Below are 14,923 nucleotides of genomic sequence, written 5' to 3'. Positions count from 1 at the left end.
TCTGACTTACAGTGCATTCGGAAAGAATTCAGGCCCCTGACGCTTTACACATTTTGTTACCTTATTTAAAAAAATCTATTTAACTTGGCAAGTCAGTTAAGAACAAATTCTTATTTACAATGAAGGCCTACCTCGGCCAAAACCGGAAGACGCTGGGCCAATTGTGCGCCACCCCATGAGACTCACAATCACGGCCGAATGTGATGCGGCCTGGATTCGAACCAGGGACTGCAGTGACGCCTCTTTGCACTGAGATGTAGAGCCTCAGACCGCTGCGCCAATCAGGAGCCTGATTCTAAATGTATACATTTTCCCCCTCAACCTTCACACAACACCCCATAATGACAAGGCGAAAACAGGTTTTTAAAGTTTCTGCAAATGTATTAAATTAAAACATACCTTATTTACATAAGTATTCAGACCCTTTGCTATGAGACTCGGAATTGAGCTCAGGTGCATCCTGTTTCCATTGATCATCCTTGAGATGTTTCTACAACTTGATTGGACATGATTTGGAAAGGCACACACCTGTTTAAGGTCCCACAGTTGACATTGCATGTCAGCAAAAACCAAGCCATCAGGTTGAAAGAATTGTCCGTAGAGCACCGAGACAGGATTGTGTCAAGGCACAGATCTGGTGAAGGGTACTAAAAAATGTCTGCAGCATTGAAGGTCCCCAAAAACACAGTGGCCTCCATCATTATTAAATGGGAAAAGTTTGGAACCGCCAAACTGAGCAATCGGGGGAGAAGGGCCTTGGTCAGGGAGGTGACCAAGAATCCGATGTTCACTCTGACAGATCTCCAGACTTCCTCTGTGGAGATGGGAGAACCTTCCAGAAGAACAACCATCTCTGCAGCACTTCACCAGTCAGGCCTTTATGGTAGAGTGGCCAGATGGTAGCCACTCCTCAGTAAAAGGCACAGCCTGCTTGGAGTTTGCCAAAAGGCACCTAAAGGATTCTCAGACCATGAGAAACAAGATTCTCTGGTCTGATGAAACCAAGATGTGACACTTGGCATTCAGGTGAAGCATGGTGGTGGCAGCATCACGCTGTGGGGATGTTTTTCAGTGGCAGGGACTGGGAGACTAGTCAGGATCAAGGGAAAGATGAACGGAGCAAAGTACAGAGAGATATTTTATGAAAACCTGCTCAGGACCTCAGACTGGGGAGAAGGTTTACATTCCAACAGGACAATGACCATAAGCACACAGCCAAGACAATGCAGGAGTGGCTTTGAGACAAGTCTCTGAATGTCCTCGAGTGGCCCAGCCAGAGCCTGGACGAACATCTCTGGAGAGACCTGAAAATAGCTGTGCAGCAACCCTCCCCATCCAACCTGACCGAGCTTGAGAGGATCTGCAGAGAAGAATGGGAGAAACTCCCCAAATACAGGTGTGCCAAGCTTGTAGCATCATACCCAAGAAGACTTGAGGCTGTAATCGCTGCCAAAGGCGCTTCAACAATGTACTGATTAAAGAGTCTGAATACTTATGTAAATGTTTTATTTTTATTAGTTATACATTTGCAAACATTTCTAAACCTGTTTTTGCTTTGTCATTGTGGCGTTTTGTGTGTAGCTGGGGGGGGGGATTGAATCAATTTTAGAATAAGGCTGTAACGTAACAAACTGGAAAAATTCAAGGGGTCTGAGTCATTTCAGAATGCACTGTATGTGGTTATAACAGTCTATTTCCACTTCTGACTTGAGGAATGATTAAGGATGTACAGTCGGACATGACAAGATGTGCCTTGGAATTCATGGAGAACTCTGGGACTAGTATGCATCCTGCAGATTTTAAATGAATAATAATTCTGTAAATTGCATTGAAATAAATGAAAGCTATGACAGATTAACATCTTTACAGAGCAAATTGTGTGTTTTTTTTAGTTAATTCCATTCAGCACAACTGCATTGTAGAATCAAACTTTTACCTGGGATGTTTTCTACCATCTGCGACATTGTCAATGCGTCATTCAATGAAGGTGTAATTTATTATAGGACAAAGGACAATGCATTCTGACACTGGACAGTTTCCATGAACACTTTGGTTAAAACTGCTTATGCAATATTGATGTTCTTAAGTTTTTTTTGTGGCATAATTTAATTAATGTACTTCAGAAAAGAACATGATAAGTGATCGATATGCCCATGGGGTTAATAATAAAAAGGTTTGATTGGGAAATTAAATCTTGTTATGGTACTATTGTTTCACAGTTTCAGAGCAGACACTTCAAACCACAACTGTTACATTCAAATCACAGAATTTTGTAATAAAAAAAAAATAAAAAAATACAAATCAGAGATGAGCTGAAAAATGTAAATACTTCACATAAAAAAAGACACCACAAATCATTAGGAAAGATATGTCTTCTGTAAACCTGGACACCATTTGTGAGAAAGTCCCAAAAGCTGGTTTGTGAATGCTAAAGTCCATGCTGATCCACACTATATAACTCAGCCACTCTGGGAGGAAAATGGAAGTTGAATAAAATGACTTTCTTTATCCTCAAAAACCGACCCGTCAGAACCCGCCTACTCCTTCAGGGCGCTTGGTGTGTTTCTACTTCATTATCAAATAACAGGTTTCAGCGTTAAAGTATTGTTTCAAGTCCATACTGGTGTAAGGTGAAAACCTTGGCCTGTACGCATAAAGCATATCAAAGTAGGAGTGCTGATCGAGGCTCCGTTTTGCCTACTAAATCAGAATGAATAGGATGAGGGACCTGATTCTAGATCAGCAGTCTTACTCTGAGCTGCTTTGTCAATACGGGCCATTGTCAGGTTTGTTCTGAATCAGGTCTGAGGTGGGTGGTGGTGTGTCTCACGACTGGTTGAACTGGTCATCTCCCTGACGTACCAGTCTGGTAGGAAGGAGTACTGAGAGTCTCTGTGGATGGAGTAGGTGACGTCTCTGTGTGGATCCCATGAGAACAGGTGCACCACCCTGACAGAAATAAATAACATAGTTAACTAGAGTCAGAATGTTTCTAGGGAAACTCTTGACTGTATGCAATAGCAAGTTCTCTTAAGCTTTTTTTAATGGTAGCAGAAAGTAAAGGTTATGAGCACTGTAATAAAATAACTACTTTAAAAAGAATCTTAACCATATCAAGCATCACCTTGGATCGTCTTCTGTGACCACACTCTTCACGAAGGACAGGAATTCACAGCAGAAGTTCATGCAGACAGTTGGCTTCCAGCAGTTGGTTTCATTCTGTATGAGAGAAGAGACAACCACTTAGGACAAACAAGCATGCACATTGTTTTTAAACTCACAAAATAGGCATCCTATATTACACAGACCTACTGGGTTTCTGGTAGAAGACCTGTTAAAAATGTGTATGTTCTTTTTCAGAAGAAAAACAACTGGAACCGTACCTTGATAAGCTGAGATATCTTGGAGATGTGGTAAGTCTCCACAGACACAACCACTCCGTCATGATCACGGAAACCAGCTACGATTCGCGGTACCCCAGGAAGAAAGGACTGGGCCCACCACTTTAGTAGTTTAAACCTGGAAGGAGAACATGCACAAGAGAAAACACACATTTTAACTCTCTTGGGAAAATGTTCCAACTGAAGATGTGAGGAGCTAGCCTTGGTTCCAGTTTCATTCTGTGTATATTCATCAGCAAAATGTGTCTTTACCAGACAGTGACAACAGTACTGGTTACTGGGCAATTCCATGATAATGGAATTACGCTGAGACTCAGATTTTTCACTTTAAAATGTATGTCTAACAAAAAACATTTAAAAGTTTAACAAACCATACAACTCTATGCACAGAGACTAATTTTAACAATTTACACTGAGAATTTTACAAATACAGGAAGAACTGTGCAGATATAAAGTTTGGTAACAGAATAAAACTGGAGATTTTACCGTAATTCTGTTACCAAACTTTGCACCAGCACAATTTTTCAAGTAAATGTTTTTTTTTATTGTGTAAATTGTTCAACATAGTCAGTGTGCATAGAGTTGTATGGATTGTTAAACTTTGAAATCAATGGCTTTTGTTTGGCATACAGTTTAAAGAAAAATATGAGTCTCAGCGAAATTCCGTTAACATGGAATTGCCCAACTGCAGATATCCAGAGATATAAGATATGGATATGCAAATGTGCAATCCGTCTCCATAATAGGGGTCTAGTGCAGAGCGTATCTGTGGATAGTTTACCTGTGGAAGTTGCTGCGTTGTTTGGGGGTGGAGATTTCCAATGAGGTCTTCATCTCGATGTAGTTGGCTGGAGGAGACGGGGCCTTGGGGTCTTTGTCCCGACAGTCCACCTCGCCAGAGAACAGCAGTCTGTGCTCGGCTAGCCGGGTCTGGACTACAGTGCAGAAGGCCTCGTTGGTGTTTACAACCCCACCTGGATCTGGAAGACTCTGGGCGTCATCTGAAAGAAGGTTACAGACATTTCAAAACAATCCAAGGACTCCAACTACAATCCCAAGTATGAGAAATATTATGCATTTCTGGGTGTAGGCTTTTCAGGAACTGTACACCAATCTCAAGTCATATTGATATTAAACCATCAATAAAAACCATCAGCAATCAATCATCTGAAAGTCCACCACAACATACAGTGGCTTGCGAAAGTATTCACCCCCTATTTTTCTTATTTTGTTGCCTTACAACCTGGAATTAAAATAACTTTTTTGGGGGTTTGTATCATTTGATTTACACAACATGCCTACCACTTGAGCATGCATAAATATTCACCCCCCCAAAGTCAATACTTTGTAGAGCCACCTTTTGCAGCAATTACAGCTGCAAGTCTCTTGGGGTATGTCTCTGTAAGCTTGGCACATCTAGCCACTGGCTATTTTGACCCATTCTTCAAGGCAGAACTGCTCCAGCTCCTTCATGGATGGGTCCCGCTGGTGTATAGCAATCTTTAAGTCATACCACATAATCTCAATTGGATCGAGGTCTGGGCTGTCAATAGGCCATTCCAATACATTTTAATGTTTTCCCCTTAAACCACTCGAGTGTTGCTTCAGCAGTATGCTTAGGGTCATTGTCCTGCTGGAAGGTGAACCTCCGCCCCAGTCTGAAATCTCTTGAAGACTGAAACACGTTTCCCTCAAGAATTTCCCTGTATTTATTCATTGCTTCAATTCTGACCAGTTTCCCAGTCCCTGCCGATGAAAAACATCCCCACAGCATGATGCTGCCACCACCATGCTTCACTGGTGTTCTCTGGGTGATAATAGCTGTTGAGTTTGCACCAGACATAGCGTTTTCCTTGATGGCCAAAAAGCTCAATTTTAGTCTCATCTGATCAGAGTACCTTCTTCCATATGTTTGGGGAGTCTCCCACATGCCTTTTGGCGAACACCAAACGTGTTGGCTTATATATTTCTTAAGCAATGTCTTTTTTTCTGGCCACTCTTCCATAAAGCCCAGCTCTGTGGAGTGTACGGCTTAAAGTGGTCCTATGGCCAGATACTCCGATCTCCGCTGTGGAGCTTTGTAGCTCCTTCAGGGTTATCTTTGGTCTCTTTGTTGCCTCTCTGATTAATGCTCTCCTTGCCTGGTCTGTGTGTTTGGGTGGGCGGCCCTCTCTTGGCAGGTTTGTTGTGGTGCCATATTCTTTCCATTTTTTAATAATGGATTTAATGGTGCTCCATGGGATGTTCAAAGTTTCTGAACTTTTTTATAACCCAACCCTGATCTGTACTTCTCCACATCTTTGTCCCTGACCTGTTTGGTGTACTCCTTGGTCTTTATGGTACCCCTTGCTTAGTGGTGTTGTAGACTCTGGGGCCTTTCAGAACAGGTGTATTTTTACTGAGATCATGCAACAGATGATGTGACACTTAGATTGCACACAGGTGGACTTTATTTAACTAATTATGTGACTTCTGAAGGTAATTGGTTGCACCAGATCTTATTTAGGGGCTTCATAGCAAAGGAGGTAAATACATTTGCACGTACCACTTTTCCGTTTTTTTTTAAACAAGTTATTTTTTTTCAGTACAATTCACCAATTTGGACTATTTTGTGTATGTCCATTACATGAAATCCAAATAAAAATCAATATAAATTACAGGTTGTAATGCAACAAAATAGGAAAAATGCCAAGGGGGATAAATACTTTTGCAAGGTACTGTAACAACTCAGTGCGTACAGCAAAAGAGGAACACAAGAAGCCATCCTCTACCTGCACACGTGTACTGTTCAAATTTGTACCCCCAGTACATCATCTCCTCGTGCCTCTCGGTGCGGTTCTCCCGGTCCCGGCGTGCAGCCTCCGTCTCCACCTCACTGATGTACAGTGTCCCCCCCATCCTGGTCACAGCCAGCAGCCAGCCCTCCCGGGTCTCATAAGGCGTGGTCAACAGCTTGGTTAGGTGGCCGCGCCATGTCACAATGTCTACACCTAATGCACTGGTAGGAGAGGTTGATCAAAGAATACATGTCTGTCAGAACACACAGGTTAATATAGTCACAGTCATTCCTTGTGACTAGGAATCACAGAATTGACTGAGGATATTGTGTGTGTGTATATTGAATATTGTGTCCATCACAACTGATCCCATTCTGAAATGTTTATGGCCTTGATGACTGACAATTAGTGGGCCTATATCTGTATAACTAGACAGAAAGGTGTTGCTACTGATGAATAATGTATCAATTAAAATAACATCTCTTAAACTGACACTAGTGGTGCTTACCATGGGGAAGAAGAAGCAGCTGTGTCCTTCGACTGCAGCTTGGACCTGTTTGCCAGGATCCATCTGAGGATGTGGTCCAGTTTCTCCTTCACCCTGTCGTCCCTCTTGACGAAGCGGCCCCTGTACCCGTCTCTCAAGTCGAAGTTAGGACAACTCTTCTCCGGCTCCACGTAGTAACGCAGCTGCCGGGCATCATTGAAAAACCTGCGCTCAGAGTCCAGGGAGAAATGTCCCACCTCCACAGGCTGTTTGTATAAGGGGAAGTCTCTCTCGTACAGCTGTCGTTGTATGCTCAGGCTCTGGGTTGGGGGGCTAGATGGGGGTGTTGAAGGGCCAGCCGGGTGATGGTTCTGACCGGGTCTAAAGCGCTTGTGTTGGAAATGGCCTCTCCCACTGTCATCCATGTCTCTCTTGAATGTTGACTGGTGGTTGTCGTGGTGATTGGAGTTTGGATGTTGGGGTCTGTGGTGGGACTGGTGGCGTTGGTCCATGGTGATCTAGGAAGAGATAAATATATCTAGTTAATAATCATTCAAATTACAATCGAATAGTCAGTGTCTGACTCAATCTCTTCCAATCTTTCCTTTTTGTATACTACTCCTAATTAAAAGCCCAAAGCAGTCCAAATGTGACTTTCCTGTGTTTTTTATTTTATTTTATTTTTTTACATATTACCACACTTTGAAGTGTGAAATTAAAAAATTATGATGCCCTTTTAGCTGTTTGAAAAGACTGCCTGAAATGTCAGTCTATTTATGTGGGATGGAGTTTGAGCCTGCCTGGTGTAGATGAATTAATAGACCAATAAAGAAGGGAGTTCCAAACCTGGGGAAAAACAGACGAGGTTGGCTTGCTGACAGGAGGGAGGATGGCGGAAGCGGACACACTGACGTGGATTGGGAATCTAATGGCGGTAGAATTAAGGAAAATTTGAATATTGTCCAAAATAATGGAAAATGGAGCAAGATAGGGCTGAGAATGACCCTTCGTATCTTGTAGGAGTGCGGTTTGTTAATGACGAGCAGCTGATCGGATTACTAATCTTGAAGAATCCATTTGATACAGTCAGGTCCATAAATATTTGGACATTGACCAAGGTATTATTGTTATTTTAGCTGTCTACCACAGCATATTGGAGTTGAAATTAAATAATGAATATGAGCTTTCATTTGAGGGTATTTACATCCAAAGCGGGTGAACGGTGTAGGAATTGCAGCACTTTTATATGTGGCCCCCCCTTTTAAGGGACCAAAAGTAATTGGACAATTGGCTGCTCAGTTGTTCCTTCATGGCAAGGTGTGTGCTTTTCCTCATTAGTTAATTTACAAGTAAGCAGATAAAAGGTTTAGAGTTTATTTCAAGTGTGTCATTTGCATTTGGAATCTATTGCTGTTAACCCTCAATATGAAGTCCAAATAGCTGTCACTGCCAGTGAAGCAAGCCATCCTTAGGGTGAAAAATCAAAACAAACCCATCGGAGAGATAGCGAAAACATTAGGTGTGGCCGAATCAACTATTTGGTACATTCTTTAAAAGAAAGAACGCACTGGTGAGCTCAGGAACACCAAAAGTCCAGAAAAATTACGGAAAACAACTGTGGTGGATGACAGAATAATTATTTCCCTGGTGAAGAAAAAACCCTTCACAAAAGTTGGCCAGATCAAGAACACCCTCCAGGAGGTAGGCATATCTGTGTCAGAGTCAACAATCAAGAGAACACCAGAGTAAATACAGACGGTTTACCACAAGATGACCAGATTACAGTTTGCCAAACAACATCTAAAAAAGCCTGTACAGTTCTGGAACAACATCCTATGGACAGATGAGACAAAAATCAACTTGCACCAGAATGATGGCAAGAGAAGAGCATGGAGAAGGGAAGGAACTGCTCATGATTCGAAGCATACCACCTCATCTGTGAAGCACACCACCTCATTTGTGAAACATACCACCTCATCTTTGAAGCATACCACCTCATCTGTGAAGCATACCACCTCATCTGTGAAGCATACCACCTCATCTGTGAAGCATGGTGAAGGCAGTGTTATGGTGTGGGCATGTATGGCTGCCAGTGGAACTGGTTCCCCTGTATTTATTGATAATCTGACTGCTGACAAAAGCAGCAGGATGAATTCTGAAGTGTTTAGGGCTATATTATCTGCTCAGATTCGGCCAAATGCTTCAAAACCATTGGATGGTGCTTCACAGTGCAGGTGGACAATGACCCAAAGCATACTGAAAAAGCAACCAAATACTTTTTTAAGGCAAAGAAGTGGAATGTTATGCAATGGCCAAGTTAATCACCTGACCTGATTCCAATTGAGCATGCATTTCACTTGCTGAAGGCAAAACGCCTCAAGAACAAGCAGGAACTGAAGATAGCTGCAGTAAAGGCCTGGCAGAGCATCACCAGGAAAGAAACCCAGCATCTGGTTATGTCTATGTGTTCCAGACTTCAGGCAGTCATTTGCAACCAAGTATTAAAACTCACAATTTAATTTATTATTGTTAGTTTGTCCAATTACTTTTGAGCCCTAAAATAAAAAGTGCTGTAATTCCTCCACCGTTCACACGATTTGGATGTAAATACCCTCAAATTAAAGCTGAAAGTCTGTACTTTCAGGTCATCTTGATTGTATCCTTTCAAATCCTTTGTGTTGGCATACAGAGCCAAAATGAAAATGACTTGGTCAATGCCCAAATATGTATGTACCTGACTATATCCGAACTGGTGGAGAGTGCTGGGTAAAGTGAAGGCTGTGAGGATCACGAGAGGCGGGCTTGTTTGGATTTTTTTGTACTTCTTCTGATCTGAAGGAACGTGTGTTGCGTCTCACCCAAGTTGATAAGTTTGACATGTTGTGTGTGTCTCTTAGAACAGGGCACCCCTCAAGGGGGTAATATCTGGCGTCTCGTGGGAAGTCGATGCACGGATGAATCGTGTGGTGAAAGAGTCTATCTGTTCTTTTGTGGAGTCTCTCCCTACTCAAGTGCAGTTGGGGTATATAAACTACAGAGTCAGAGTATTTATCCCAAGAACAATGCAGTGTGATCACTTTAAAGCTTTTGGACATGTTTCAAGTGTTTTCAGAAGGGAGAAGACGAGATGTCCAAGTTGTGTAAAACAATCATGTCATGTGTTTTAAAAGTGATGAAAATGTTGCAATTGTGGTTGGAACCACGAAGCCAGGTCTTTGGAATGCCCAACAAGGAAGAAAGAGAATGAGGTGGCCAAAGTCAGGGCTGTCCAGAGCATTTCATATGCAGCAGCTGTTAAAAGGGTTGAGTGTTCGAATGGTGCTCGTCGCCATGGTGGTGGATAGGCCTTCACTGCAGGTTGCAGCGGTTGACTTTCACCAGCAGGACCCAAATATTTAGAAGGTTAAGAAGGTGGACTTTGTGGCCTTTATAGCTATGGTGATAGAGAAAGTCCAGGAAAATAGATATCATTGTGGATGTGGCGGAGCGGTTCCTGGGATTGAAACATTTCTCAGCGGAGGATGGAGTATTGTCACAAGCCGTACCACCCTCTCTGGCCCTAGAGCCTGTGAAGGGAGATATTGAGATTTGAAGGAAGGAAGTCAAATCAAATTTTATTAGTCATGAGCACCGAATACAACCTTACAGTGAAATGCTTTCTAATGAGCCCCTAACCAACAATGCAGTTAAAAAATATGGATAAGAATAAGAAATAAGGCCTCCCGGGTGGCGCTGTGGTTAAGGTGCTGTACTGCAGCGCCAGCTGTGCCACCAGAGACTCTGATGCAAATAGTCTGGGTAGCCATTTGATTAGTTGTTCAGGAGTCTTATGGCTTGGGGGTGAAAGCTGTTTTGAAGCCTCTTGGACCTAGACTTGGCGCTCCGGTACCGCTTGACGTGCGGTAGCAGAGAGAACAGTCTATGACTAGGGTGGCTGGGCCTTCCTTTGACACCGCCTGGTATAGAGGTCCTGGATGGCAGGAATCTTGGCCCCAGTGATGTACTGGGACATTCGCACTACCCTCTGTAGTGTCTTGTGGTCGTAGGCTGAGCAGTTGCCATACCAGGCAGTGATGCAACCCTGCAGCAGTAGAACCTTTTGAGGAACCCATGCCAAATCTTTTCAGCCTCCTGAGGGGGAATAGGTTTTGTCGTGCCCTCATCACGACTGTCTTGGTGTGCTTGGACCATGTTAGTTTGTTGGTGATGTGGTCACCAAGGAACTTGAAGCTCTCAACCTGCTCCACTACAGCCCGTCAACGAGAATGAGGGCATGCTTGCTCAGTCCACAATCATCTCCTTTGTTTTGATCACGTTGAGGTAGAGATTGTTGTCCTAGCACCACACAGCCAGGTCTCTGACCTCCTCCCTATTGGCTGTCTCGTTGTTGTCGGTGATCAGGCCTACCACCGTTGTGTCATCAGCAAACTTAATGATGGTGTTGGCGTCGTGCCTGGCCTGGCCAAGTTTTGTTTTTGTCAATGTACTATTTTTATTTGGGTGGATTAAGTTTGTTTTCGATGTCATGTATGGTTTTGGTGTTTTTCAACCCATCCAGTTGGTGGCGGCAAAACACCTTTCGGTGTTCTAGTCTGTCATAAAATCCACAGAAGAAGAAGTTCCAAACCTCTCTGCCAAGAGGTTGGTTTTCCCCTCCCCACTCCGAGCAAAATTCTTGTTTGAGAAATTGCTCTTTGGTAATAAGCTATTTTAGTTTCTTTTTGATTTGAATTCAAAACAATCCCTGTAATGTACTTGATTGTTACCCAGAAATGATTTGATAGAGACTTTTTTTAAATAAACAAATAATGTCTGCATTGGACCTTTAACTGATCTGGAAGAACAGGATGGATAGATGGAGAGACAGAATGGGTCAAACACATTGCTTCTTCCTATTTATTAATGGAGACTGCAGTCTTTCTAGAAAATGTTTAGACATCGCTCTCCTTTGGGATGCAAACCACAGAAGTAGGCTGGCTAGCTAACTAACGACTAACATACAGTATGCAGCAATAACATAGACACCGGACCCAAACCTTCGGCTTCTGCCACTGCTGTCTCGAATGACTGGCTGAAAGCACGCGTAACTAAATTAGGTAGTTATGTGGACTAGATAGGTAATATCACTGTATTGGTTATTACATAAATACTGTAACATGTTACATCAGACGTAATAACAGATAAAAAAAATAAAAAAAATACACTACCCTCCAGTCAATGTAACTTCAGCATTGCAAATGCATGGCTAGCAGTCTAGCGAGCTAGTTAGCTAGCTAACAGTAAATGCACAACGGTATTAACTTAGTAGCAGTTTCCTTCAACACAAACTGCATGCATGATACATTATGTTATGCATGCTACTTTCTATGTTTTGATCAAGCAAAGCAGATGCAACTCATTTTGCAAAATGTGAATTTACTCACCACCGTCTTATTAGCTAGCTAGCTAACGTTACTTCTGTTTTGCAGGATGTGTAACAGTTGATTCTGACGGATAGGTGGCGGTATGTTTCGGAGTCGGGTGCTGTGTTGTCATTCTGACAGAATCATTTTGTCCGGTGTATGTTTGGGAAATCTTGTTTGACCAAGAGTTGCTACAGAAATGCTTACTTTAAGTCAGGTATGGACATTCATTTTATTGCTAGTGAATATACTTATGGAAAACAAAACCAATATTTTGTAATAGTACCGTTATTATAAAGTTTACCGTCGTAGACAAATGGTTAGAAGCTCGTTTATTTTAACGTTAGCATGCTGCTGTCTGTCTCCATAATAACAACTTGCTACTGTAGCTAGCCACTAACGTTAGCACTCCACAACGATTGTTAATGTTAATTGTTAATGTTTTCATGCCTCTCAGTTATGAACCGAAAACGGGCCCTTATATCAGACACGTTTAAAGTGAACAAACGAAGAGTTGGTAATGAGAAGCAGTTTGGAGCTGTCAACAATGGAGAAGGTGCCTTTCCTCAAACTTAAATGAAGCTATCTAGCGAAATGTGTCAGTGTTTGACTTGTTGTCCTTCTCCTTTCTTGTCCCTTTCTTTCCCCCAGCGGGACCACTGGACGTCAAAGCCACCCTGCAGGACCTTATGACATTATTCCCACGCAAACTCTTCAATGACGCCCTTCCACAAATTGTCCTAAAACACCAACTCTACAGCATACACAATGATAGGACCCAAGTGGACAGGCAGCTTGTAAGCCCAATGAATATTTCTGGAGCAGTGTTCTTCAATCCTGGTGGTCTCAATCAAATGTGTTATTTTATTTAACCTTTATTTAACTAGGCAAGTCAGTTAAGAACAAATTCTTATTTACAATGACGGCCTACACCGGCCAAACCTGTATGACACTGTACTGGGCACTAACAAAAACCTCCACACGTTGTTGGTCTCCACTGGGTTTGAAGAACACTATTAGTCCTGGAGAAATATTCAAATGTGTTGTCAATTTAGACCATTGCCTTGGTTGAGCCATCTGTTAATGTCCAACATCTTATTTTTCATCATCTCTTTGTTAGAGTGACTTGAGGGAACAGGGGGAGCTGTTGATGTTCCAGCTGGGCTTTGACGCCGAGGCCTTTGGGTTGGTGTTCGCTGCAGACTACAAGGCTAAAGTCCTGGCTGGGGAGGAAGGGAGAGGGACACGGGGCACAGTGGATAAATTCCTGGAGAAAGTGCTGCCCTCCTGCAATGACCTGAGCTTCAACAAAGACAAAATGCTGAAGGAGTTTCTCTTCACAGACTCAGAGATAACGTACGAGGAAAAATGTTTTTATTTTTATTAATCTTGGTCTCTTCATGTATTGAAAGTCTTTGTTTGAATGCGTTTGTACTGTAGCTTGTTTGCCAGACACAGATTAAGCCTAGTCCTGGGCTATGTCAATGGAGATTGTCTATTATACATGATTTTTAGTCCTGGTCTAGGCTTGATCTCTGTCCAAGAAACCGGCACTGTGTGTGTGAGATTTTTTTTTTTATGTTTGAGAGGGTGGTCATCTATGCTGCATCTTATCCTTTTCATGTATCTGAAAGTCTGCTTGGATGCATTTGCTCCATTGTAAATGAGTCACTAATAACTTGTGCTATTTCCCACCCCCACCCAGGCAACTGGTGAAGTCGGGGGTTCTGACTGTGAGGGACGCTGGCAGCTGGTGGCTCTCCATCCCCAACTCTGGCCGATTCACCAAGTACCTAATACAGGGTCAGCTACCAAACAAAGAAGTAATTAGCACTACTTTGCTAATGGAGTGTTGACTGTTTACTATCTTCCTCCCCCTGACCCAGGTCGTAAAGCTGTGCTGGGCATGGTTAAGAAGTCCAAATATAACGAAGTCTTAAAGGCAGAACTGGAGGAGAGGCAGACCAACTCACAGGTTAAATTCCAGATCAAGTACCACATCCATGACATCATTGGTGCAGAGCTAGTAGAATGGTGAGACTGGTTTTCATGTCAGTAGGACCAAGAGTTTTCCCTGAACATCATGCCACTCTTGCACACACCCACCACTTATGCTGCTGTCATATTGTTTACTATTATGATCTGTCCTGCTACCAGTCACTTTCTCCTAATCCCTGCCTACATGTACATATCTACCTCGACTAATCAGGTATCCCTGCACATTGTAAGTCTGCGACTGACCCTGTATACAGCTTACATGTTCCTTTTTTTTTTCTCCTGGCTTTTAACTTGTACTATTTTGATATTGATGGAATAATGGAAAGGGCTTGCAAGTTAAGCATTTTACTGTACTTGTGCACGTGACAACTTGGAACTTGACTCCTGGGCGTAGCCATCAACTATTCTTGTCGACATGTATCTAACACAATTGGTCATGTTGTACCCACCTTACCAGCTCTTTTCTTTTTTTAGTATACCCACAACTTCAGGAACATTATTACGGTGTGTGGACTACTGATCTCAACTGACTGAATGGATACAACCTGTTTCATGGAAGAAACCCTTAAAGCAACTGAACATGACGAGAGGCCATGTTACACCAAATGAATCTGGTTAATCATTTGTTATTGCCTTGTTTTTCTGGATTTTTTTTCTGCCAAATAGGTAAACCCAAAGTGAAACCTTGTAGGTTGAAATGCCAATGGTGTAATAAAGCCTTGTCTGGTTTGTAAATCGTTTTATTGAAGGTTCCTTGTTGACTGTCCTTGTTCTAAGACAATTGCAACGTGTGAACCCTACAACCAGCTATACTTATGCTCGGAGTCCTCAAAGGAAGTACAATAGCATGTCAGTCCT

At 42.5% G+C, this 14,923-nt stretch overlaps 2 protein-coding genes across 3 annotated transcripts; one reads left to right on the top strand and one right to left on the bottom strand.

Moving 5' to 3' along the window:
- Nucleotides 1-1,492: 1,492 nt before the first annotated feature.
- Nucleotides 1,493-12,168, bottom strand: dxo (decapping exoribonuclease). Its single transcript, XM_064987010.1, has 7 exons — nucleotides 12,089-12,168; nucleotides 6,687-7,183; nucleotides 6,173-6,399; nucleotides 4,183-4,402; nucleotides 3,384-3,519; nucleotides 3,125-3,219; nucleotides 1,493-2,949 (listed from the first exon to the last, which is right to left on the bottom strand). The coding sequence occupies exons 2-7, from the start codon at nucleotides 7,175-7,177 to the stop codon at nucleotides 2,799-2,801; spliced, it is 1,320 nt and encodes a 439-aa protein (XP_064843082.1). The 5' UTR covers nucleotides 7,178-7,183; nucleotides 12,089-12,168; the 3' UTR covers nucleotides 1,493-2,798.
- Nucleotides 11,287-14,794, top strand: LOC135554615 (inactive serine/threonine-protein kinase 19-like). Of its 2 annotated transcripts, XM_064987011.1 has the most exons (8): nucleotides 11,291-11,362; nucleotides 12,134-12,284; nucleotides 12,525-12,623; nucleotides 12,719-12,864; nucleotides 13,188-13,423; nucleotides 13,773-13,870; nucleotides 13,954-14,101; nucleotides 14,540-14,794. In XM_064987011.1, the coding sequence occupies exons 2-8, from the start codon at nucleotides 12,227-12,229 to the stop codon at nucleotides 14,583-14,585; spliced, it is 831 nt and encodes a 276-aa protein (XP_064843083.1). In that variant the 5' UTR covers nucleotides 11,291-11,362; nucleotides 12,134-12,226; the 3' UTR covers nucleotides 14,586-14,794. The 2 variants fall into 2 exon arrangements, with proteins under 2 accessions (XP_064843084.1, XP_064843083.1); XM_064987012.1 differs by lacking the exon at nucleotides 12,525-12,623 and having other exon boundaries at nucleotides 11,287-11,362.
- The last annotated feature ends 129 nt before the right edge of the window (nucleotides 14,795-14,923 follow it).

This window comes from Oncorhynchus masou, chromosome 14 (assembly GCF_036934945.1).
Source record: "Oncorhynchus masou masou isolate Uvic2021 chromosome 14, UVic_Omas_1.1, whole genome shotgun sequence".
NCBI classification, from domain to species: Eukaryota; Metazoa; Chordata; class Actinopteri; order Salmoniformes; family Salmonidae; genus Oncorhynchus; species Oncorhynchus masou.
Note: the sequence above shows the minus strand (reverse complement) of the source record. Positions and strands in the feature narration are given on the sequence as shown.

Excerpts from the sequence above, each read along its gene's own strand:
- dxo (XM_064987010.1), bottom strand. The coding sequence starts at position 7,177 with ATGGACCAACGCCACCAGTCCCACCACAGACCCCAACATCCAAACTCC. Across the intron at positions 6,400-6,686 it reads GCTGCTTCTTCTTCCCCATG|TGCATTAGGTGTAGACATTG; the intron begins GTAAGCACCACT and ends CTCTCCTACCAG. Across the intron at positions 3,220-3,383 it reads AGATATCTCAGCTTATCAAG|AATGAAACCAACTGCTGGAA; the intron begins GTACGGTTCCAG and ends TCTCTCATACAG.
- LOC135554615 (XM_064987011.1), top strand. The coding sequence starts at position 12,227 with ATGTTTGGGAAATCTTGTTTGACCAAGAGTTGCTACAGAAATGCTTAC. Across the intron at positions 12,624-12,718 it reads AGCTGTCAACAATGGAGAAG|CGGGACCACTGGACGTCAAA; the intron begins GTGCCTTTCCTC and ends TCTTTCCCCCAG. Across the intron at positions 13,871-13,953 it reads CACCAAGTACCTAATACAGG|GTCGTAAAGCTGTGCTGGGC; the intron begins GTCAGCTACCAA and ends CCCCTGACCCAG.